A 25082-nucleotide genomic window follows, 5' to 3' on the forward strand; every position below is an offset into this window, starting at 1 on the left:
TAACATGTCAAAATAACAGTACGTCCCTGAAAAGTAATAAACGCCATTTAATTTGCCACTATACTTATTGCTCATTAACTAGTTGAAGTTGGCAAGTATGAAGGACCTGAGCAGTATGTCTCTTTGCAGTGGGAACGTGTACGGACCTGCCTCCTCCCACCCCAGGACCTTCGCACTGGCTGTTCCCTCCGCCTGGCGTGCCCATCCCCAGATAGAACCCCAGTTTGCTCTCTGTTTCAGTCAGGTGTCTGCTCAGACATTATCTCCGCAGACAGTCTTACCCGACCCCCGTGTCTAAACGGGCAGCTCTGTCACTCTTGGTCCTCTTCCCCTTCTTTGACTTTCTTCATAGCACTTGCACCAGCTGACATCTTGTGTATGTATTTGTTTAGTTGTTGTCTGCCCTGCTTCCCAGCTATCAGACAGCTCCACGGGCACTGGGACTTCATGTGTCTTGTTCATCACTGTGTCTAGCAACCAAGAACACATATTTCCATATGCTAAGCATGGGGGAAGTAAAAAATTATAAAATAATTCTTGCCCACAAAGGGCTTATAATCAGGCTGCTTTCCCTTACTCTGTTTGGAGTTTAAATTAGAAGTGATTCTATATTTACTACCTTTTTTTAAATTGTACTTTTTACTTTCCTCGGTTGTAGAGTCCTTTGTCATGGATAAAAGGCTTGAAGTGGGGGGAGTATGTCGGTTCCCCAAGTGCCCCAGTACCTGTGGTCTGCTTCAGCCAGCCGCACGGAGAAAGATTTGGTTCTCTCCAGGCGCTGCCCACTAGAGCAATCTGCGGTTTGTCCCGAAATTTCTGTCTTCTGATGACGTACAGCAAAGAACAAGGTAAAATCAAACATGAAAATCGTCCTAGGCATGTCTTTCATGAGATCTGAATGTTTCCCCTCATCTGTGCTGCTATTTTGTTTTATTTCTGAGTTTTCTGAGTCCTTTGCGAAAAACTAAACTCAAATCTGTGTTCATTTAATGCAACGTAGGAATTAAAACATAGTACGTGAAAAAAATGGGAACTAAATGCAATGTCATTTGAAATGAGAGGAGACAAGAACAAATGTCTCACAAGATGAAAACATTAACAGTTTTATATAAATGTACACTTTGAGACTCTTGGATTCCAGAATAGACAGACTTATGTGACCAGCAAATCTAGTACCTCAGAAGAGACAAGCATGAGATTAAAACACAACGAGGAAGTCATGATAGCCTTGAAAATAGGTTTTTAAAATATGTATGTCTGGAAAGCAATGTTTTTCTCACCTCTCTGTGCACTGACTCACTGAAAGCAACACATGGAAAAGTGCTGTCAGTAGAGGCCCTCTTCATATTTCTAAATGTCACCTACACCGTGGAAAACTAGTGACATTTTCCGCTCAAGTAATCCCTCCGTCCTCCCAAATTAACCGTTTTACTTAATGTGAAAGAACTCTTCCTACGTCCTAGGCATGGGCTTTAAACACTAAAATGAATGACTGAGGGTACCCATCTGTTCGCATCAGGTGTGTGCAGATTTGCCCGGAAGTCTGCGTGTGGACCAGACACGTCTTAGCGTTCCGCGCTGTTAGTGTTTAACCTTGCGTTCTGTGCACTGTGCTCCTCGGTCCACATGGCCTCCCACCCCACGGAGCACCACAGTGCAGAGATGCCAGGACCCATGCCAAACATCGACCGCCTAAAGGAATTCAGTGTGCTGGCTGGGCCACAGTTCTTTTAGACTCACTCTTCATTCTGTCATGAAATGAATGATTGATTGCCTTTATAGTTGTCGGTAATAAAAGAGGCTGCGCGCCATTTTGTCTAAGTTTAGTGAGCTAGGAGGAGAAGGTAAAAGCTGTTTGGTCATCGCTGGAATATCAGTACTTTATTCTCACTAGGACGTTGCAATTAGCTATGAGGTATGTCACAAGTAATTTACTACTAATAATACTTAAAGTACCAAAATGCGTGAGTAATTTATCTTTAAAAAATTAATTAGGGTGGATTGAAGTTTATCTCTTTAGAGCAGAGAGAAAGGGCTGGTATTATCATGCTAATGATGGGACTTAAATATGTCCAGTATAATTGCTAACCTGTCTTATTTGTGCCACTTCAGTCACAAGCCCTTAGTGGCCCTTAATAGCTGTGTTCATTCAGATTATACTTTATTTCCTCATAGAATGTATTTGGGATTTATCAGAATCTAGGTGTGTCCAGGGAAGTGGTATCATTACAAGTTACAGCCATGGCCTCGGGCGGCGCGTGCCTGAGTTTGCATTCTCGTTCTGCTGCCTAATACCTGTGTGATCTTGAGAAAATGACTTACACTTTTGGAATCCTGGCTTTTAATCTATAAAATGGGAGTAACAAAAGGACTTATCTCACAGGGTAATTCACTGTAAGGATTAAATGAAATAATATAAGGAACGACTAACACAGCGCGGGACTCATTCTAAGTGCTTAATAAATAAATGCTCATCGGACAGTTAGCACCCTGGGGCCAGGGGCCGTGTGAGTGTTCACTGCTGTACCCAGCGCGGAACCGTCCACGGGGCCATTTCGGAGAGGCCTGGACTGACTGGGAGTGCACCTGGCAGATGGAAGGCCATGTGTGTTAGGCACTGCTGTGTCAAATAACTGTGTCATTTTGCTTAGTTATATATGCATACTACAATATAGCAACTAAACCCCCATGGTTTTCATGATCTTTAGCCCAGTATAGGCCAATTGCTTGAGAACTGACAATGCCTCAAAATTGCCTGAGGTACTTTTTTTTCAAAATATATTGATACTTGGTTGGGTCCCATTGAAGACATACCGCTTCGGAATCTCTGGGGCTTGAGTCTAAGCCTGTGCACGCTACAAAAGCCATTTTCTTGCAAACTCCTGCTTAAGATCCACTGTTCCAATAGATAAAGCAGAAGTTTATTGTTCTTTTTTAAAAAATATGGTGCCTCTTGTGTTGCTGGAATGAGAAACCAGGAACAGTTACTGAGTTCCTACTACATGCCAGTCTTTATGGTGGAATTTGCAAGGTCCCAAGGCTCATGAAGTGTGGTTCCTTTCCATAGCAGCTTATGTAGAGAGGAGTTTATACTTAACAAGGATATCCCAGTTTCTTTATTGGAAATGTGATGTCCACATTTGGGATTATACTCAACAAAACAAAAAAATCTGTGAATTACATTTTCAGTGCGCTGTTGATTCATTCGACAAATATTTATTTGTTTTATTGCTTTATATGCTGGGTATTATGCTAGGTACCCACATTCTCTCTCCTTAAGGAACTCAAAGCTCCTAAGTTTCCAGGGCAGCACCAGCTATAGCATTTATGCTGCATTTGCCCTAGTCAACGTGCCAACAAGGCGTAGATCATGAGAAACGCTGATGTCAGGAGGTCCAGATCTTTATCCCAAAAGGACATAATACTGTGTACGGGTCCAATGAGAAAAGAAAAGAACCTTGTTAAACGAAGGTCTCCCGTGCAGTCCTTGCAGTTGAAAGGATTAAATTATCCCTTCTCAGGATTGCTTCTGCTCTAGCAATGGTCCCTTTCTGGTATTAATAGTTGTCCATATTGATTTTTCAACAGGGTATCTACGTTTTTTAAAACATTTTCTAGTTCATATTTATTGTTAAAAGTAAGGTGTCACAGAACATGAATAGAGGAAGCTTGATTATCACTGTCTTTTATAAAGATTTCTTAACAGAAATTTTAGTACTAAGTCATATAAATCCCAACCAAAACACCACAGGTGAAAAAGAATACAGTTCCACCCTTAGAATCCCATTAACCTTAAAGGAATAAAACTAACACAATTGGGTCCATCTTATGGATATAAAGATGCTTTTGCACTGGAATGACCGTGTTCTGCTCTGTGAACTTGAGCCTTTAACCTGCCATTGTGGCCGGCTGTCCAGTAATAACTGAGCAGTGGCAACTGATGCTTTTATTTCTCCTCCTTGAGGTGTGAGAAGCATGAACAGTACTGACATTCAGTGGTCCGCCATCCTGAGCTGGGGATATGCTGATAACATTCTAAGGTTGAAGAGTAAACAGAGCGAGCCTCCAATAAACTTTATACAAGGTTCACAGCAGTATCAGGTAAACATTTTCATGAAGTACTTTATAATAATAATTAAATATAATGCTTTAAAAAGGAGTCAGACTGATGGCAGCTAGTCCAGGAGCTGGTGATGCTGGATGTGTGCCTTGTTTACAGCGCTGACAGATCCCTAACTGCCGCTGTCTGTGTCCCCAGAGTTTGTCCTCTACCCAGTCTCTTGTTGAGCCAGCATCAGCTCATGGCTCAGTATTGGAACAAAATCAGCATTGCTTTCTTCTCAGTGTCCACTTACCTTTTGTTACTGTGTCATTTTCTTTCTTTCTCTTTCTTTCTTTTCTTTCTTTCTTCCTTCCTTCCTTCCTTCCTTCCTTCCTTCCTTTTCTTTCTTTCTTTCTTCCTTCCTTTCTCTTTCTTTCTCTCTCTCTCTCTCTGTATAGCTGTGTTGGGTCTTCATTGCTGTGTGCGGGCTTTCTCTAGTTGTGGCAAGCGGGGGCTACTCTTTGTTGTGGTGTGCAGGCTTCTCATCACAGTGGCTTCTTGTTGTGGAGCACGGGCTCTAGGCATGCGGGTTTCAGTAGTTGTGGCACAAGCGCTCAATAGTTTGGCTCACAGGCTCTAGAGCACAGCCTCAGTAGTTGTGACGCACGGGCTTAGCTGCTCCGCGGCATGTGGGATCTTCCTGGACCAGGGCTCAAACCTGTGTCCCCTGTGTTGGCAGGCCGATTCTTAATCACGGCGCCACCAGGGAAGTCCCTTTACTATGTCATTTTCAATAACCAGAGTGCCATGTTCTATACCTGGCTTTTTCTAAATGAACCGGGTATTTAGGCATCACAACATGGTAGAAAGAGCCTTGGAGCTAACTGTAGCTCTGTGATCTGTGTTAGTGTCCAGCTCTGTTATTTACTATGTAGCCTTTGGCAAGGAATTTAACCTTACCCAACTTGGGTTTCTTTCCTCTTCTCTAAAACTGGGCTAGTCATACTCCCACCACTCTCTCATAAAGCTGTTGTAAAAATGTCTCCAGTGTTTCTGAAAGTGCTTTGTAAACTATAAAACACCATGTACACACACACACATACACACACACACACACACACACACACACACACACACACAGTACTGCCATAACTTTTTCCGGTACTAAGTTGTATGTTAAACCTTCTTTCTTTGACTGTCTTTCCATAGGAAGTTCTTTTACTGTTTTCTGACTTTGTTACCTGCATAGCACCTGGTGCCTATTTATATAGTCCTAACACTCGTCACCATTCCCTGAGCACTTTAAAGATGGAGTCAGCTACTTTTGGGGAATTTTTGGCAGTGAAAGAAAGGAGAGCAATGGCTTGTTTGCTTAACCTTCAATATGCGTGGAAAAGAAGGTCACTGCCTTTTGTCATCTGGCTTACCAGTAAACTAACAAAAGTAAGAATAAAGGACAGTGAAAAACAATCTTATTATAAATTTTAATAAGAATTTAAGCACTGAAAAATTATTTCTATCATGTAAAGTTGGGCACAGAAACATCATTAAAGATGAAAAAATACTCTCATTAAGTCCTTTTAGCAAAACAGGATGATTCAGATTTCTAGCAAACACGGTGTGATAAAGTACTTCCGGTCAAGTGCCTAACTAACTAGATAAGAGTACCATATTTCATTTTGTTCTTAGAAATATGTTGTTCACTCATTGGTTGTTTAGTATGAGAAAATTTGTCCAGGGTATTATCATATGAAGACTCACACTCTGAGATTTCACTTATCTGATCAATTTCATCATCATCATTACAGATTAGAGTCCTGCTGTCTCTTAGCCTTTATCTTCTGATTGATCTCATAATTGTGAAACATGTTCTGTCAATTTTCTTCTCTTTTCTATTATTGCTGGAAAATGAAAAATTCTCAATTTCCAACTGTGTTCGATGACAGCTGAAAGTAGACTACAGAAATGGCGTCTTTGGTCTTCTTTTATACTTTCTCAAAAGATGACAACATTCTTTTGACAATGCAGTAAGAAAACCAAAAGATGACAATTTAGGGACTTCCCTGGTGGGGCAGTGGTTAAGAATCCACCTGCCAATGCAGGGGACACGGGTTCAAGCCCTGGTCCGGGAAGATCCTACATGCTGCGGAGCAACTAAACCCGTGCATCACAACTACTGAGCCTGTGCTCTAGAGCCCGTGAGCCACAACTACTGAAGCCCATGCACCTAGAGCCTGTGCTCCACAACGAGAGGAGCCACCGCAATGAGAAGCCCGCGCACCGTAACAAAGAGTAGCCCCCGCTCGCCACAACTAGAGAAAGCCCGTGTGCAGCAACAAAGACCCAACGCAGCCAAAAATAAATTAATTAATTAATTTTTTTAAAAAGGTGACAATTTATTTCACATTTTACATTATCCTTCCAGGAGATCCATCATTCTTCCATTTTCTTGTTTTGTTTGTTTTGTTTTAGCATAGTTGGGAATGATTGCAGAGTAGCGATGAAATAACTCCTAGGATGATGAAATAGCAAAGTGTTTCAAAATAGAGAAAAAAATGAGATTATTGAAATCCTAGAAATGTAACTTAGGTTTATAAAAGAGTTCAGTCGACCCATATGGTAATTGCAAGACAGAATGAGTTTTATTCTTCATATAAGAAATAGGTACATTTTCTTTTTCCTCTTTGGAAGACCTCTAAGAAAGAATAAAAATTATGAAATATCAATCTTTACAAATAGAACTATTCAAGAAAGAAACTCAAAGGATAAAATTAGATCCAATGGACTCTGAAGATATATTGAGAGTTAAGAAGAGTCAGGCTCCAAGCAAGTCATTTTTCAAGGTAGCAGACACTTGAACACGTTTGCAGGGCCAGGGGAAGAAGCCAGCAAATGACAGCTTGAAATTCTGACAGTTGTTTGAGAAACACCGGGGTGGGGTGGGGCTGGCCTTAAAAACAGAGGGGCTTCTCTAAATCAGGAGGCGACGCGAGACATTTTCAGGCCCAAAGGAGGGAAAGGGATGAGGTCTGTGGCTGATGACCGCCGTCTTCTTAGTGAAGTGAAGTGTGTGGGTATTGCTGACCAGCCGACCGACCAGGAGACGTGGGACTGGAGAGGAGGCAGAGCAGCTGAGGACAGCTGCTGGGGTGTGGTGCTGGGGGTCCGCTAGTGCCAGAGGAAGACTGTCAGGCCGAGCAAAGAGGTGAGCCCACCTTGAATAGTGTCGCCATGGTTGGGACTCAAGGGTTTATAATCCCCAAGGAATAATCCCAGATTTTTTTCTCCACGTTTATCTTTCTTTCTTCTCCTATCTAGCAATCTTTAGAACTGTTAGAAGCAATACCTCTACTTATATATATACTCTGTTTCCCTACCAAAGACAGAAAAAGGAAAAAAAAAAAGAAATAAAAGTAAAAATCAGGTACATGCATCTCTCTCTCTCTCTCTCTCTCTCTCTCTCTCACACACACACACACACACACACACACACACACACACACACACACAGAAGAACAAATGGCCCTGTGTGTATTTGTGTGTGTGTATTTGTGTGTGTGTGTGTATGTGTGGACACAGAAAAATGTAAAATCATAGACAATGCATTGTAATACATTTTAATTTGGAAACAGCTTTTAGAAAGCTTTAAGTTACAGAATATTATTATATCTTACACCATTCTAATCATTTCAAGTAAAATGTTTACCTTAAATTTTGTGATCATATATTTTTAAAATAATTGTCAGAAAAGTAGGAGCATTTCTCATGCTTTTTAAACATGGTAATCTTTGATTTGTCCTTTCTCTAGGTGACTAGTTGTGCTTGGGTACCGGACAGTTGCCAACTGTTTACTGGGAGCAAATGTGGTGTCATCACAGCCTACACAAACAGATTCATGAGTGGCACGGTAGGTCCTGGGCGCGTTTTGTGGGATTTTCATGTTAGTGAGGGGAAGAAACCCTTTATGAAGTATAAATTTGGTATAAGATTAAATTTTTTGTACATTAATCTTTTGTACTTTAATCTTTTCACATAAGCTCTTAAAATGTAAAAGGTCACATGTCTAACTCTTTAATTTTAGGCTTATTAAGATCACAAAAATTTTGAAAATAACCGTAAAGGTCAGAGACAGACAGTATTTTGAGTTATGACCTGTTTTGAGTTTAGGCTTTTTCATGGCATTTTGATGCTTGCTTGCTTTTGTTCTCGGTATCAACCTGAGTGCTTACAAGTATCCCACAATATTCTATAAAAGTTGGAAGTACAGAACTTCTAATGTTCAACATTCCTGTGCCCTCTGGGTGAATTAAATGACAGAAAAATCCAAGTAGCCAGTCTTGATTTCTACCACTTACTGGAAGAAATTTTTTCATTCACTGAATCCTTTGGATTTGAGAGTTAAATTATTAAAACACTCTAGTGAAGAAGACATTATGCAATACTTCTTTTACTCTACTGTCATTCCTTTTTTTTGTTTTTTTGCAGTAACAGTACTTACTTTTTTAAGAGATTAAACCTACAGTATTTTAGTAGTTAATTAAAGAAGCAATTCCTAAGAGGCATTTCCACTGTAGGTCTGTCATTCCTTTCTTGAATCAGCTGTCTGAGGTGCTGTTGAGGATTAGTGGCAAGTTTAGGGTGATAACTCAGTGATTATCATTCTAGTCTAAAATGTGCTCTGTGCTTTGTTTTAATTACAATTTTCTGCATTATTTTATAAAACATGTTTTACTGGGTGAAACCTGTATTTCTAGCATAGGGTGATGCTCAGTTCCTTACTTTTCTGTCCAAGTTTATTCTCTTTTAAGCCCTTGTTAAGGTTCTTTGCCACGATCCTTGGGGTATAAATGTGACCATAATATTGTTTCTGTCTCTTAGTCTAAGGAGTCATTAAAATGTTTGAAGCAGGAGTGATATGATCCAGTCAGCATTTTAAGGCCATCACTGTAACGCCTACAAGGAGAATCGCTTAAAAGGGGTGTGGGGCTGGAGGGGAGGGTACCAGTTCAGAGACGCTGTAGTGATACAGGCCGGCCATGGTGAGGGCTCCGTGTCAGGAGGTTGGCATGTACAGGTTATTGCAGGACAGTGAGGTTGTGCTCTAAGAAAGATTCACACACAGCTTAGAAGAGCCACAAGTGGGACCAACCAGATGTCAGGGAGCCTGAAAAGTTACACATGAGCTAGATCTTTTTTGTTTGTTTGTTTTTGTTTTTGTTTTTGCGGTACACGGGCCTCTCACTGTTGTGGCCTCTCCTGTTGCGGAGCACAGGCTCCAGACACGCAGGCTCAACGGCCATGGCTCATGGGCCCAGCCGCTCCATGGCACGTGGGATCTTCCCGGACCAGGGCACGAACCCGTGTCCCCTGCATCGGCAGGCAGACTCTCAACCACTGCGCCACCAGGGAAGCCCCCCACATGAGCTAGATCTTAAAGGACCATTTTACTAAGTGGAGAAAAGAGGAAAGAGTATTGTAGCAAAGTAAACCAGCACATGGAAACAAAGGCATGGTAGTTTGGGGGATGGCAGATACTTTTATGTGTAGTTTAGAGTAGAACGTGCTGGGAGGAGTGCCACATTCAGGGCAGGAACAGTAGAGTGAGGTGAGGGTCTTATACACAGGCCACAATAAGAAGAATGCTAGGGGGTCTGAGCAGAGAGGCGCCTTCACTTGTGAATTGTCTTCTGTTTTCTCCTTTTTACTCCCCAAGGCCTAAAGCGGATGTTAATTTTATAATATCTCTAATATTTACCACTGCCATTGCCTTTCACCTTCTGAGTTCACCGTGTTTCCTTTTTTCTACAAATACATTCTAATCTCTGCTGCTAGAGCAGTTGTCTGCTTGCACACTCAGATCATTTGCACCATCATAGACACCTATTTAAAAACTAGCTTCATCTTTTGTTTTTTATTTCCCCTTGCTTTCCCCAACACTATGAACAGCCTTGCTCTTAGTTTTCCTTACTTCCATTCTTCCTATAATTTAAAATTATAATTGTACGCTAGCACAGTATACAGTATTGGTTAAAAAAAACCAAAGATTAAGCTGTACTCGGTATAGGAGTAATTTTGCACAACATAGCTTTGAAATAGATCAAAGATGTAGCTATTATCATTTGAATACAGCAAGACACATGCTTCTTTTAGTTTGAAGTTATTGTGAAGTCTTAGGTTGCTTACCTTTCCTCAGTTCTGTATTTGCCTGAAAGTGGATTTTTTCAATTTATTTGTAAGGGTTTTCTTTTTCTCCTAAGTATTAATAGTATTAGGTAATCAAGTCATGAGATTAATAGTTACTATTTAAACCATGTCCAAAATTGTATCTTAGCTGTGTGGTTTTATCATTGTTTGATCTGAGAGAAGGTTACTTGGGTTTTTGTAGATGTTGTTGTTGCTTTTTATTGGGGACCGTCTCATCATTTTGGGGTCCCCGAAGCTGCAGATGTGACCCTATGCCTGTGAGGTTGGCAGGAAACACCTCATGTTTACTAGCTTCTGTTCTCCCAACCCGCTGAAGGCCATGGTTCTAAAAGTATCTGTGCTCTCGTTTGTGTTGGCCTTGACACATACGAAAGACCACCTCCCAAGCACCATATAGGATATGACCAAAATAATTGTTGTCTGAAAATATTTTCGAGGGAATCTTATGAAATACTTTCCTGAGCTAGTGAAGCATATATAACTTTGAGCATTGTGAGTTTCTGTTGACTATCCCAAGATAGTCTGCTAAAATGCATTCTACATGTGTAATGACGAATATGTTGCTTGGTTATAGGGAATGGTTATCTATAAGCCATTTGTATATAGTATTAGAGAAGAATGTCTTCTAAAAGTGATAACTGGTTTTAAAATAGTTGGTCTTGAGTCATTTTTTCACTAATTAAATAGTGTGGCCACATCATCTTCATATAAGTGAACACCTGTATTTCTATTCTCTAAATTGATGGTGGTTGGAGAAAATATATGCAGTGTATCAAGGTAGTATTACACCATTCAAGAACATTTTATGAAGAAGTAGGCCAGCACAAGATTCCTGTTCTACCCATGGAAATTATTTTCTGATCCATCAGGGAATCATCTAGTAACACTAACACCTGCAATCATTTTAAAGTGAAAAATCTATAAAATTTCAATAACCACTATAGGGTACCTACCTTGTGTTTACCCCATAAATATTATTCATGATCATGAAGTAAAAAAAAAAATACACACACACACATATATATACATACATATATTTATTTATTATTATTATTTTTTTAATAAGCAAGGAGGGAGCTTTAGCTTGAGGGCATTTGTCAATCCTAGAATATTGACACTGTCCTTGGACAGCCTCTTGTGAGAGGAATAGAAAACAACAACAAGGGACAGAGCAAGCTGGGGAGTCCCAAGGAGGCCCTTGTCCGAAAGACTGGTCCCTAAGAGTAAGGATGAGTCAGATAGGACCAACTCTTGCCTGGAATTACAGCCTGGATTGGAATCCCCTGGGTTGTCCAGGATCCTCAAGACTTGACTTTGGGTAAAGCGTCCCTAGCCTGGCATGGAGATCCAGGTCATCCAGCAGAAGAAACAAGGAGGTACTTGCATTCTATTCCACAAATAGAGGAATTCCTACAAATAATCTTCTTAATGTAGTAACAAATACACAAAACCAAGCACACAGATTTACAGATAAGAAAATGAATATGTGAACAAGTTAAACTTAGTTACAATAAGAGAAATTCAAGTTAAAGCAACCTTGATTGCCGTTTAAAACTCGGGAAATTTTCACAGATTTAGAATGGGAATTGAGTCACAAACTGAAATGCTGCAGAGTTCAAGCAGAGAAGGAAGGAGCTCAGGCCTTTGGGGGCAAGGAATTCTTTGGTCCCAGGGACCCTGAAGAATGGTCTGCAAGGGCGCTGGCACACCCCTGTGGCCCTGCAGGCTCCTGGCCCTGCGGGGAAGGTCACGGAGGAGAGCCAGAAGGGGCCCAGAACCAGGACTCGTGCCCCTGTTCAGAGCCATCTGGTTGCTGTGGTTGTGTGCAGTTGAAGGCCACATGCCCTAGCTAAACAAAAGCCACTGCCACACAGCTCAAGCCAGTGGTTCCAAGGGGAACTGTGAGCCTGGTATCGCCGGGTCATTTGAGTCTTTAAGAATAAAATAGGAAAAAAAAAAAAAAAAAAAAAGAATAAAATAGGTATTTTTACGTGAAAAATAAAGCACTTAAAATAGATGAGCTGCAGCTAATAACTCAACACATGTTTCAAAAGCAGTGGTGATCAAAAAGGCAAGATGCAGCAGATACCTAAAGAATAATTAATACCATATATATAAAGTTTAGCAACATGAAAAACAATACAATTGTTATAGTAACATATAGTAGAACATAAATTCTACATACATGGGAAACAAATACAAAATTCAGGATAATAGTAACTTCTGACAAGAGAGAGGAAATAGGATGTAAAACAGTACACAGACTATGTAATGTTTAATGTTTTCTTTATTTAAAAAATAAGCTGATCTTATAAAATATTAGGATTAGTTTAACTGAGTGGTCAGTATACAGCTTTTTATTATACTTTCTTTCTACTTTTCTATATTCTTTGTATTGAAATACTCTATGACAATAAACTGCTACCCTAATGAAAACAAAGGTTAGACCCTGTGTGGACATCTGGCATCTGTGAACCATGTGGAACTTGGAACATCAGTTTTCAATGTTTGATTTAGAAAATCAGTCCACAACTATTGATGAGTAATACATCGCCATTGGTGGCATCATGAATTGGTACAAAGCCTTTGAAAAGTACACTCAAGAACTGTAAAATTATTAATATTCACTGATCCACTAGTAGGATACTGGAAATTCTAAAGAAATGATTTAGAGGAGGAACAAAACTTATATACATGAAGGATTTAATTATGACATCTATAATTTTGAAAAAATTTGAAACAATTTTAAATGTCTATAATAAAGGATGCTCAAGGGGACTTCCCTGGTGGTGCAGTAGTTAAGAATCCGCATGCTAAGGAAGGGGACATGGGTTCGGGCCCTGGCGCGGGAAGATCCCACATGCCACGGAGCAACTAAGTCAGTGTGCCACAACTACTGAGTCTGTGCTCTAGAGCCCATGAGCCACAACTGCTGAGCCCATGTGCCACAACTACTGGAGCCCGCGCGCCTAGAGCCCGTGCTCTGCAACAAGAGAAGCCACCGCGATGAGAAGTCCGTGCACCCCAAGGAAGAGTAGCCCCTGCCCACCGCAATTAGAGAAAGCCTGTGTGAGGCAACAAAGACCCAACACAGCCAAAAATAAATAAATAAATTAATTAATTAATTATTTTTAAAAGGGATGCTCAAGTAAATTATGGTATACTAACTGTATAGAATATTATAACACTTAAAAATCATTTTGAAGACACTGTCAAAAATGGAAAATGCTTATGGGAGAATGTATAAAATACAAAATAGGGAATTATTTGTATGGCAATAATCACAGCTATAAAATACATATGTAATTGGCTAAAGACTGGAAAAGAATAGACAAAAATGAAAAGCTTATTTGTTGATGAAATTATGGTCAATTAAAAATTTGTTAATGTTTAATTAGTTTTACTCTTTAGAAAAAGTTGAACTAGATTGAAAAATGAGATGTTTGAGAAGAATATTTGAATCACTTGGGTTGTTTTTATTTTTGAGATACGACACTAGGATACCTTTCGTCATGGTTTTTGTTTTATACTTTACTTATTTTTTAAATTTTAGCCTTCAGAGATAGAAATGGAGTCTCAGATACATCTCTATGGGCACACAGAAGAGATAACCAGCTTATTTGTCTGCAAACCATACAGTATAATGATAAGTGTGAGCAGAGATGGAACCTGCATCATATGGGATTTAAACAGGTACAGAAATCTCCAACTCTAAAATAGCTACTTTTAATGTTTTAGTTCTTACTGTGAGAAATAGGTGCACTAAAATAATATCTTTATATCATAATAGCTTTAAGCATGAAATACGGACTTTACCTTTGTAATCTTATTGAATTAAAAAATCAGTTAGGAATATAGTCAGGAATGCCTTATAAATAGTAGATACATATACAGTGAGGAAAAGAATTATACAAATAAGAGAATATAATTATATGTAATGATCATATGCAAATTCATGTCTTTGGTCTTTCAGGTTGTGCTACGTACAAAGTCTGGCGGGACACAAAAGCCCTGTCACAGCCGTCTCTGCCAGTGAGACTACAGGTGACATTGCCACCGTGTGTGACTCAGGTGAGCTGGCCCCAAAACCAAAGCACAGGGTGGTTGCCCTCACAGTGCATTCAGCCAGCTGGTTACTTCATAGGTTAAACTGTTGCATTACATCTCTCAGGTCCCCACACATGTGTGGGGACCTGTATGTGTGTTAAGACTCCACACTCCCAATGCAGGGGTCATGGGCTCGATCCCTAGTCAGGGAACTAAGATCCGGCATGCCACACAGCAAGGCCAAAAAAAAAACCCAGTAAGGTTGAAGACTGAGTTCATCAATTTCGGCATCTACTTATGCAAAAGTTAGTATTGTCATAATTTAACTTTTTTCTGATATATGTAAGATTGCATTTGAGCACATGTAAGTTAAGCAAATTACTGTTACATAATTATCTGAATTTTCTTTGGTTTTATTTTTCCATCCTTTTTTGCTTCTGCTTTTTTTTTTTTTCGCGGTACGTGGGCCTCTCACTGTTGTGGCCTCTCCTGTTGCGGAGCACAGGCTCCAGACGCGCAGGCTCAGCGGCCATGGCTCACGGGCCCAGCCGCCCCGCGGATCTTCCCAGCCCGGGGCACGAACCCATGTTCCCTGCATCGGCAGGTGGACTCTCAACCACTGTGCCACCAGGGAAGCCCTGCTTCTGCTTTTTAACTACTGACTTTGCTACCTCCCTCCTGACTAAATGAAAAGAATGATGATCAACTTCCTACATGTGTCTTGTAGTTCCTGTGAGAGAGTAGTATAAAGTAATAATGGACGTATAATTTGCCCAAAATTTGCATGGCAAAGATATATCTCCTAATCAAAGGTCTGGCTTTTAGTTTTTGTTTTTTCATGTATACATATTAAAAAACTTGATGCATCCAGAGAGAAAGAACTGTTGAAAAGCTCATCAATTTTCTGTTTGCATTTCCATTAATTGAAAGGATCCTTGGAAGAACTGTTTCTTTTTGTCCACTCAGTACAGATATCTTCCACACATCTACAGTGGGTGGTCTTTTATCCTTTGCTTGCATTTTTCATATTGTTTGTTTTTTCCTGACACCAAATGTGTGGTCTTTCCAGACACTAAACAATTCTCCAATTCTATGACACCAACTGGGTGTCCAACAGTGCAATTCAATTCTGACACTAACTAGTTGAAGTTAGCAAATTTGGGAGTCCCAAGACCCCCCACCAGGTTTGATCATTCTCTCGAATGACTCACAAAACTCGGTAAAACACTGTACTTACTACTATGGTTCATTACAAAGGATAGAAGTGAACAGCCAGAAGAAAAGGTAGGTAGGGTGAGGTCACAGGGTCTGTCCCTGTGAAGTCAGACTGCACCACCCTCCTGGCATGTCAGTGTGCTCATCAACTTGGAAACTCTCCTCCCCCTGTTGTTTAGGAGTTTTTCTAAGGTTCCATTCTGTAGGCAGTAGATTCTATCATTGGCCATTAGGAACTGAGCTCAACCTCCCGCCCCTCTCCCTTCCCTGGAAGTGGGAGGTGCTGTAAGTTCTAACTCGGGGTTGGCTTTTCGGGTGACCAGTTCCCATCCTGAAGCTGTCTGGGCCTCCCCCCAGGAGTTATCTCATTAGCATAAAAAAGACAGTAAATTAACAAGGATTTAGGAGCTCTATGCCAGGGACCTGGGACAAAGTCCGAATATTTATTTTTGTACTATACCACAGTAAAACTCTTGTTTTTACAAAACACTCATTCATGCTTGTATTCAAGAAAAGTAACATCTTCAGTCATGCTTCAAGATTTCAGTGTGAAGTATTTGCCAGTCTTCACCCCTAGTCATAAAATAATGTCATGAAAATATTTTTATTTCCTAATCAGCATAACTAAGGGGAAAGACCTTAAACAGTTGACTTTGGTAATATAAGTGTGGGCAGATGATTGATGACTTTGCTAATTGTTCCTCCTTGATTTATACATTAGTGGCTTTTAGTATGTCACATCAAGAGGGAATTTGGGGGAATCATATAATGATTATTTATATAGAGTTCTCTACTTTCTTGTTTTGGCAACATTTGGAAGTTAGGACTGATCCCGAGGGAACCAAATTTTGTAAAGTTAATTACTTTCCTGCTGCCAGTAGTGATTTATTATATCTGTGATATTACATTAGCTAGTCATATGGGAACACGAAACCAAATTACTTTTGCTTACAATTACCAGCTCACTAGTAGGGTGTTCAGGTGCCCCTAGGTAGTGTGCACAGTATAATAGAGTAATGGCTAGAACGTTCTTTCCACTTTGAACAAAAAGGCCTTCTACACTTGTTTGAGGCCTCTCAGTGCATATAGAAGAGGACTCATAAAGAGCAACTGGTATACAGACAGCATAATAAAAATAATGATTTTTTTTAAATTTTATTTTTAAATAATGATTTTTTTTTTAAAAAGAGAGGACAAATTTATGTTAAGTGATCCAGACTGTATTTCATTCTCCTATTCTTATAGTCCAGGAAGGGAAGAAAGTTACCAGATTTAGCCTACGAAAAGTCTTGACACTTTAGTGAGAACCATCCAAGTAACTTTTAAATCAAAATTTAAGAGAAATAAATACATATGCATGTGCATGTATGTGTATATATAATATATAATGTGTATATGTATGTATACACATATATATTCTCAAAATTTTCTGTATTGGGGCTGAAGATACACTGGCAAACTCATTCCTCCTGATCCTAATTTCCCAGGGCTTATTATAGGATGTGGTTGTTACAGTGATAAGATGTAAAATTTATTAAACTATGTAAATATTATAGTAGATGGTTTCTGTATTTTTTAAAATCATTCTGCCACTATATCAAAATATATGCATTTCAACTAGGGCTCATAGCCTTTTCCTGTGTTGCCAGTGGTACTCTGAAGTTAATATACTATTCTAAGATTCAGAGTAGGGGGTAGTTCTCCAATTTCTTTTAATTCTGATGAAGATGTATAGGAAGAATAAAGATTTTTTTCAGGAATACCCAACTTTCTGACTTTTAGTTGATATGTTAAATTATACATGAAAGCAATCCAGTATTGGGTAAGGGCCTCGATTTTTTTTTAATATATATTTATAATCTTAGGCAGATGAGTGGTTACTTGGTTTTGTGGCAGACCAAGTTTCTGGGCAATCTGCTAGGGTAATTCTTTGCCTGTTGAGTTCCATACCATACTTCAGAGTTGAGGACCACATTTAGATTTTTTATTTTGAAGAACTCAGCCATGCAATAGCTGTGTCTTACAGTTACCAACCCCTACATCAATATTGTTTACGGATATGTATCCAGTGACTTCAGTAAGCCTTCTGACCATACTAGTACACATCCGGTCACTTTATATATTTTTAAAATCTTTATTAGATATTAAATTCAAAAGAAAGAGTGAAATCTCTACTTACGTAAAAGATGAGTTTATCATCTACAATTGTATTTCTTTAGCATATTGAGTCTCCTATATCTTTTTTTAAATTTATTTATTTTTGGCTGCATTGGATCTTTGTTGCTGCATGTGCGCTTTCTCTACTTGCGGCGAGCAGGGGCTACTCTTCATTGCAGCGCGCGGGCTTCTCATTACGGTGGCTTCTCTTGTCGCAGCACACGGGCTCTAGGTGCGCGGACTTCAGTAGTTGTGGCACGCGGGATCAGTAGTTATGGCTCACGGGCTCTAGAGCACAGGCTCAGTAGTTGTGGCGCACGGGCTTAGCTGCTCAGTGGCATGCGGGATCTTCCCGGACCGGGGATCGAACCCGTGTCCCCTGCATTGGCAGGCGGATTCTTAACCACTGTGCCACCAGGGAAGTCCCAGAGTCTCCTATATCTTGATGCTTTATTTGGATAATCTCTCCTAATCAATATTCTACAATGGGAAGTAGACCACTGGGCATTTTTTAATCTTTGTGTGTGTATGTGTGTGTGTGTATGTGTGTGGTAAAATATATTTAACATAAAAGCTGCCATTTAAACCGTTTTAAAGAATACAATTCAGTGGCATTATTACGTTCACAGTGTTGTGCAACCATCACCACCGTCCGCTTCAAAAACTTTTTCATCACCCTGAACAGAAACTCTGTAACCATAACTCCCACACTCCTCCCTCCCCAGCAGAGCCTGGTAACCTCTATTCGACTTTCTCTCTCTGTGAATTTGCCTATTCTAGATATTTTATATAAGTGGAATCATACAGTATTTGTCCTTTTGTGTCTGGGTTATTTCACTTAGCGTACCACTTTCAAGGTTTATCCGTGTTGGTGCCTATATCAGAACTTCATTCCTTTTCGTGGCTAGACAATATTCCATCGTATAGATATACCACATTTTTGTTTATCCATTCATCTCTTGATAAACATTTGGGTTGTTCCCACCTTTTGGCTATTGTGAATGATACTGCAACACACTAGGCATTTTGGTTGGTGACATTTGAAGGTCTTCCGCATACCTTTAGGTAAAGAAGTATTTCCAATATTTATTTCTTTGCTATAAAATCTTTTCATTTCCTTAATAAAGAGAGAAACACATTGTCTGCTTTTCTGTTAGTTCTAATGGAGAGATAAAATTAAGTGTAGTAACACATTATGTCGTCCAAACTTTACCATGACTCTTAACCTCTGTCTTATCAGTATGATTCTATTTCTCCAAAGAAGGCTGGACACATCACCATGAGGCCCCAAACCACAGCCCGAGTTTATAGACGATATTAAAGCAATTAGTGCCTCCTCCACCCCCTGGAAAACTACAAAAAGTTTGGTTACTCATGGTCTTTGAAAGGAAAAAAAATTCGTTTAATAAGACATCGATTTGTAAGAGTCAATCTTAGACATTCTGAAGAATTAGCTTTCATTTTTTTTTAAGAATTAGTTTTTAACTCAGCTTTTACTGTAACTTTTTTTTCTTCAGAAGTCCCGGAAGTCACTTCTTATAGATAGTTTCACAGAATATTTTCTTCTCTTTTTGGAGATTGTTTAGCTTTCTAGGTCCTTTCAAATTCAGATTTGGCAGTTTGTATGCTGAAATATCATGACTACAGAAAGATTCATGGTTAATTTACATTGTTGCTCTACCTTGTAGCTTAATTTATTTTCATTTTTTTCACTGGTCATCTTCTCTAGATAAATATGCCAACTCTGTGTGACTTACAGTACAGTAGCTCCATTTATACAGTCTTCAGTCGTGAATTGCCTATAAACTTCATCACTAAAACAAACAAGCTAGGCCCTCAGGGATGCCCCTCTGGGGCCCAGTTTAGGGGGCTCTGTGACACCCACAGCCTGGTGACCTGCGGGTGACTGTGGCATTTTAGCTGGCGGGGGCAGTGACCTCAGACTCTGGACAGTGAACGGGGACCTCGTTGGACATGTCCACTGCAGAGAGATCATTTGTTCCGTGGCTTTCTCGAACCAGCCTGAGGGAGTATCTATCAACGTGATTGCTGGGGGATTGGAAAATGGAATCGTAAGGTAAGAGGCGTTTCTTCTTTCTTTGTGTACTTTTGTCTATACGGGCACAGCAGTTTCAAAAATTGGTTTTTACTATCTAAACATAATAATATTTAGAGATTTAAAATCACCTTCGGATATCGGTTCTTCAGTTCTTCATTTTATTTATAAATAGTAAAGATAGCTATAGTACATTTTTGAAATTTTATATTGTTTGTCAACTATGAAAGAGTAACAATATGAAAGTACACAGTTAGGTTTCCTTTCTCCCAACCCACCTGGGCAAACTGCCCAGAAGTAACTACGGTTAATCGGTTTATTGTGTTTCCTTCCAGATGACTTTTAACAAGTAAACACATAAGTTCAATTTTTAGGGAAGGAAACTTTAGTTTGCATAATTAGATGATGACTTTTTTCTTCCTCTAGGTTATGGAGTACTTGGGACCTAAAGCCTGTGCGGGAAATTACATTTCCTAAATCGAATAAGCCTATTGTAAGGTAAAACCTCCCTCACCTCTTCTTTCCTTCATAACATACTCTGTGACGGTTTTGTTGGAGAGACAGTAAAGCACACAGAGGTAAAGAAGTGCGTAATGAAAGTCATTATAAACAGCCGGCCATTTATTGAAGCCCAGGATGCCCGGGGCCCAGTGGCAAGAGGAGGCCAAATGCCTGTCTTCATGGAGCTCGAAGTCTGGGTCAGGAGCTCACAGCCCCACAGGCAGGCGTGCTGGGCTCGTGGCCAGGGAAGCCTCCTGAACTTCCAGCAGAAGTGATGGATTTTTTCCCTTTCCTTATGGAAAATCCCATAATGGTGATTGATGGCTACAGGCGTGTGCTTGACAGGACTGCTAAACAACCAGTTACCCTTTGCTCTGTTAACAAATTTGACTTTAAAAACTCAATTGGAAGGAAGGGATTCAAATTCTACTTTATTAAAATAATTTTTAATCCACTAAATGTAAAGTTTAAAGAACCTACATTAATTATGTATTAATGTTACATTTTTTACCCTTTCCCCTTTCAGGGAAATAAAATACCTCCATAAAATAATCACCATTTATTTCTATAGAGAGAAAGTGTAGTACTGCTGTATTTTTCGAAGTTTCCTATACCCAAGTATTTGTAGTTTAAGTAATCAGCCTAAACAAGAAGGGAAAAGAAAATATGCAAAGAAGGAGCAGAACGTACCGATCCTTTTGGTCCTGGTTTTAGTCTGTATCACTTGGTTAGAAGGAGCTTCACAAACATGCCAGCAGAGCAAGTAAACTACATTAGAATTACAGTCAAAACCAATGAGTTGTAGGCCGTCATTTTGTTTGTCTCTGTGCTCCAGTAAACATATCTTAACCCCCTTACACTGATTTCCATGTGATCACCAATATGCTGATACACTTTTCAGAGACACAATATACAAATGGGATTTTTTTTTCACAGCCTTACATTTTCCTGCGACGGCCACCATTTGTACACAGCAAACAGTGATGGGACCGTGATCGCCTGGTGTCGGAAGGACCAGCAGCGCCTGAAACAGCCAATGTTCTATTCCTTCCTCAGCAGCTATGCAGCGGGATGAGTGAGAACCTTGCATTCTGCAAGGCACTTTAACTCCAAGCTAGATTTGCCGACTTCACCAGTTACAGGAGGTCAAACCCGAAGAACTGGATGACCAAACAAACCATCCAAGTAATGATAAAGTCTATTCATCTGCACAAAATTCTGCAGCCTCACGAGGTCCTGAGAGGAGAGTATTGTTTAGTGATGACCTGGAGGGTGTGTCGGTATGCACTAACCAACACGGTTTAAGTGTGGCACAGTAAATTAAAAGCATATTCCTAAAGGTTTTTTTCCATAGAGGATTCTAAAGAAAAGATGAGCATCTCTCTATTTCTGTTTTCTATTACTTTCTATTTTCTATTATTCCAAAAAAGCCAGTAGGATTTAAATTGGTTAGCTGTTTGTATAAAATGCTCTAAAGATTATATTTTAAAAGCTTTCTGCCAAGATAACACACCCACCCCACTCCCCCCAAAAAAGGAAGGATAAGGAGAAAGAATTCAGGACTTGATCATTGCTTTCTTTGAGAAGTATGTAATCCAGTAGGTGCCTCTGCACCAAAGATTTTTTGGAATATCTGAATATTTGAACCTCAGTGTTAGGCAGTTTTTGCCTGTTGCCTTCTTAGCTCAAAGTAGAACCAGAATTTTTTGACAGTCACAAACAACAACACAAGTATCTTTGATTTTCAGACACATTCTGTTTCTTCATAAAAATCCCACTTAAAATCCATAACACTAGATATGGAATATCCTTAGTTGAGTCACTAAGATTTAAACACAGTGATAATTCTTTTAATATCTGCCATTTACAGAGCATTAAATACTTAACAATTTGCAATAGAAAGCCTCCATTTCAGAAAAAGTTTGCACAGATATTAATAATGCAGTCCAGTTAAGGCATTTAATCTAATATGCAGGAGGAGTTTTCTTCCCCAAAACAGAATTACAAAAGAAAAGGACACAGCTTACTTCGTTTTAAACAGGAGGCAGAATAATTCTTTTAGGAAGCAGTTTCCACTGTTTCTACTAACCTATACCACTTGAGAATTCTAGGAACAATAGAAAAATCTGTGTACTCCACAGCAAACTTACACATGATAAAGACAGAATTCCTAAAACTCCTGGAATAGTCTATCATGATATTATGGCTCTATTTTTACTTGGGGTGCTGCTTTATTGGCTTTGAAAACACTGTAAAATAAGCTGTTACCATGAGATACAAAGATGTATTCCTGCCTAAGAATTACTTGCGTGTTTGTTATGGAAATTTAATTCATATGGTGTTTACAGAACTACTTTTGTAACTTCCAGACTTTCTAAAACATTCTGCTTAAAAACTGTATAAAATGCAATTGCAAAGTCTCTGCTGTCAAGGTAAATACAAGAGGAAGCAAGTGGCTACGTATGCTCGTAACCTTCAGTTGCATACATAGGTAAGAGCACTTCACGGCTGCACTGAGATCATGGTTTGCACAGACCACCTATTAATTCTGAGGTCCAAATAGGTGCAGAGATGAGACTATTCCTATTCACGTTGAAGTGATTTGCTTTGTTTAAAAAAAAAAAAAATCGCAGCTATTGTCTAACTTTCATTTTTCTACTGAGAACTTTACATTAGTCCCTTATTAGAATAAGGTTGCTACTCAGTCTTTTTTTTTTTTTAAGGCTGAATTTCATCATTTATCTAAAGAGAAAATATGCAAAATGACTGGTCTTGTTAAGAGTGCAATATTATATTTTTATGTAAAAATAAAAATGAAATTGGGGGGATTATTTATTCAGCATGAAACTTAATATGTATATGTTTGAAGCACTTCATAATATGCATGTTGTAGCAAATATTTCTGTAAACTATCACAAGCTCTGTTACCTTTGTACACACTGCCACTTCACAGTGGGGATAAATTTCATAAAAATAGACTTGAGGACCTATTCTCATTGCAGTTTAAATATTATGACCAGATCTCAAACTGGTGGCTGTTTTTGGTAACCCATATAGTTTCTCTCTTTAGCTCCCCTATAAATTTATGTCACTAGAAAAGGATAACTGTCATTTCTTAATTGTGGTCTTTGTGAGAACTTGTATATTTCAATCTTTACTGCCTTTAAATGGAGTTTAGACAGAAGTCCTAAGGTCAAACCACTCTTTTTTTTTTTTTTTTTTTTTTTGCGGTATGCGGGCCTCTCACTGCTGCGGCCTCTCCTGCTGTGGAGCACAGGCTCCGGACGCGCAGGCTCAGCGGCCATGGCTCACGGGCCCAGCCGCTCCGCGGCACGTGGGATCTTCCCGGACCAGGGCACAAACCCGTGTCCCCTGCATCGGCAGGCGAACTCTCAACCACTGCGCCACCAGGGAAGCCCAAACCACTCATTTTTAAAAGGAAAAGACTATCTGTCCCTCCCCCCTCCCCACGCCCAATAGCAGATCTGCACTGCCAGGGCAATGTGCTGTCCGTAACACAGCGTGCATAGTCACAAAATGTGGTAAGTGCTGTGAAGGAAGAGTGGAGGGTCCTCTGAGAGAACACAACCAAAGAACTCAGTCTAAATCAAGAGGATCCAGCAAAGTCAAATTGTTGCCGCTGTCTAATGGATGAAGAGAAATTTGACAGGTGCAGATGGGAGCAGATGTATTCCAGGCAGTACGCGTGCAGACCTGAGGCAGGAGCGTCAGTGAACAGAGGCTCAGGGAGGGAAACACCTCAGCTCCTCTGGTGGGCCTTGCAAAAGGTGGGTGACTTCAACCACCAGCACTCCAGGAACTCAGAAATATTCTTTTTTTTTTCTGCTTTGCATCTGTGGTGTGTGAAGGATTCTCAAGACGAGGGCACACCTGCTTCTACGTGTCTGTTCCCAGAAGAACTCAGGAGCAGCGTCTATCAGTGTAAGCCTGCCAACCTGAATGTCCCCACTTTACCTGCACATCTCAGCTTGACTCTTCCTTTCAGCAACGTTCACTGATTGCCAATTACGTGCAAGCCCAGTACTAGGTGATGGGGGAGGGGAGGGGAGGCGTGGGGAATTCTTTCCAGCCCTTCAGAGCTCATTGCTGGTGATCTGCTTCTCAGTATTTTGGATGACCTGTTAATGTTTTGAATCAAAGAAGAGCTACAAGGGGTTCCGGTTCAAGATGGTGACACAGGAGGACCCTGAGCGCACCCACATCCCGTGGACACCCTGAATCTACAGCTACACACAGAACAATTTCCTCTGAAAGAAATCCAAGAACTAGCAAAGTGACTCTTAGAATCTGGTGAACAAAACCCACATCAAAACGGGTAGGAGAGGCCGAGACGCGCTCTCACCTTAAACCCCACTCCTGGCACAGCGACCCACAGTCAGGGGTGGGCTGGGGGGCTGACGGCTACCAGCTTCTCCCTGAGGAGTGAGGCTTTGACCTCCACATCGGGCACCCCAACTTTTAAGGCCTACCCCTGAGAGATGAACCCCAAAAAACCATCTAGCTTGGAAAGCCAGTGCGGCTGCATCCCCAAGACCCATGAGGCTAGAGCATCTGAGAAGCAGCCCTCCAAGGGCTCTCCAGGACTCACCAGGCTAACGCCCCAGGGCCCAGCGCCGGGGCCGGCACTGAACTGTGCCCAGTCTTCCTGTGTAAGAGGCCTGTTGCCTGTCTTGAGAGCTTCAGCCTGAGGGGCGGGCATTTAACACATTTCTGGAGGCCACTGAAATACGCCCCAAGGACGGCCAAGGCGGCAGGCACCATCTTTGTGCGCGCCCTCTCCTTTCCTGGGGTTGCAGGGATCTCCCAGAAGCGGGGGTGTGCAGTCTGGGGCTCCGGATT

The 25082-nt window shown here is 40.3% G+C and overlaps 1 protein-coding gene across 4 annotated transcripts in view; it reads left to right on the forward strand.

Annotated features, from left to right (window-relative positions):
* LYST (lysosomal trafficking regulator) overlaps window positions 1-23374 on the forward strand; it is a 277679-nt gene extending 254305 nt beyond the window's left edge. For all 4 annotated transcript variants that reach the window (XM_079899834.1, XM_079899833.1, XM_079899836.1 and 1 more), the window contains 8 exons: window positions 659-848; window positions 3965-4101; window positions 7851-7949; window positions 13800-13939; window positions 14220-14317; window positions 19586-19742; window positions 20148-20219; window positions 21159-23374. In XM_079899834.1, the coding sequence (XP_079755960.1) occupies window positions 659-848; window positions 3965-4101; window positions 7851-7949; window positions 13800-13939; window positions 14220-14317; window positions 19586-19742; window positions 20148-20219; window positions 21159-21297 (1032 nt within the window). In that variant the 3' untranslated portion in view covers window positions 21298-23374. The remainder of the gene's footprint in view (window positions 1-658; window positions 849-3964; window positions 4102-7850; window positions 7950-13799; window positions 13940-14219; window positions 14318-19585; window positions 19743-20147; window positions 20220-21158) is intronic.
* The last annotated feature ends 1708 nt before the right edge of the window (window positions 23375-25082 follow it).

Source organism: Stenella coeruleoalba, assembly GCF_951394435.1.
Source record: "Stenella coeruleoalba genome assembly, chromosome: 16".
Taxonomy (NCBI): Eukaryota; Metazoa; Chordata; class Mammalia; order Artiodactyla; family Delphinidae; genus Stenella; species Stenella coeruleoalba.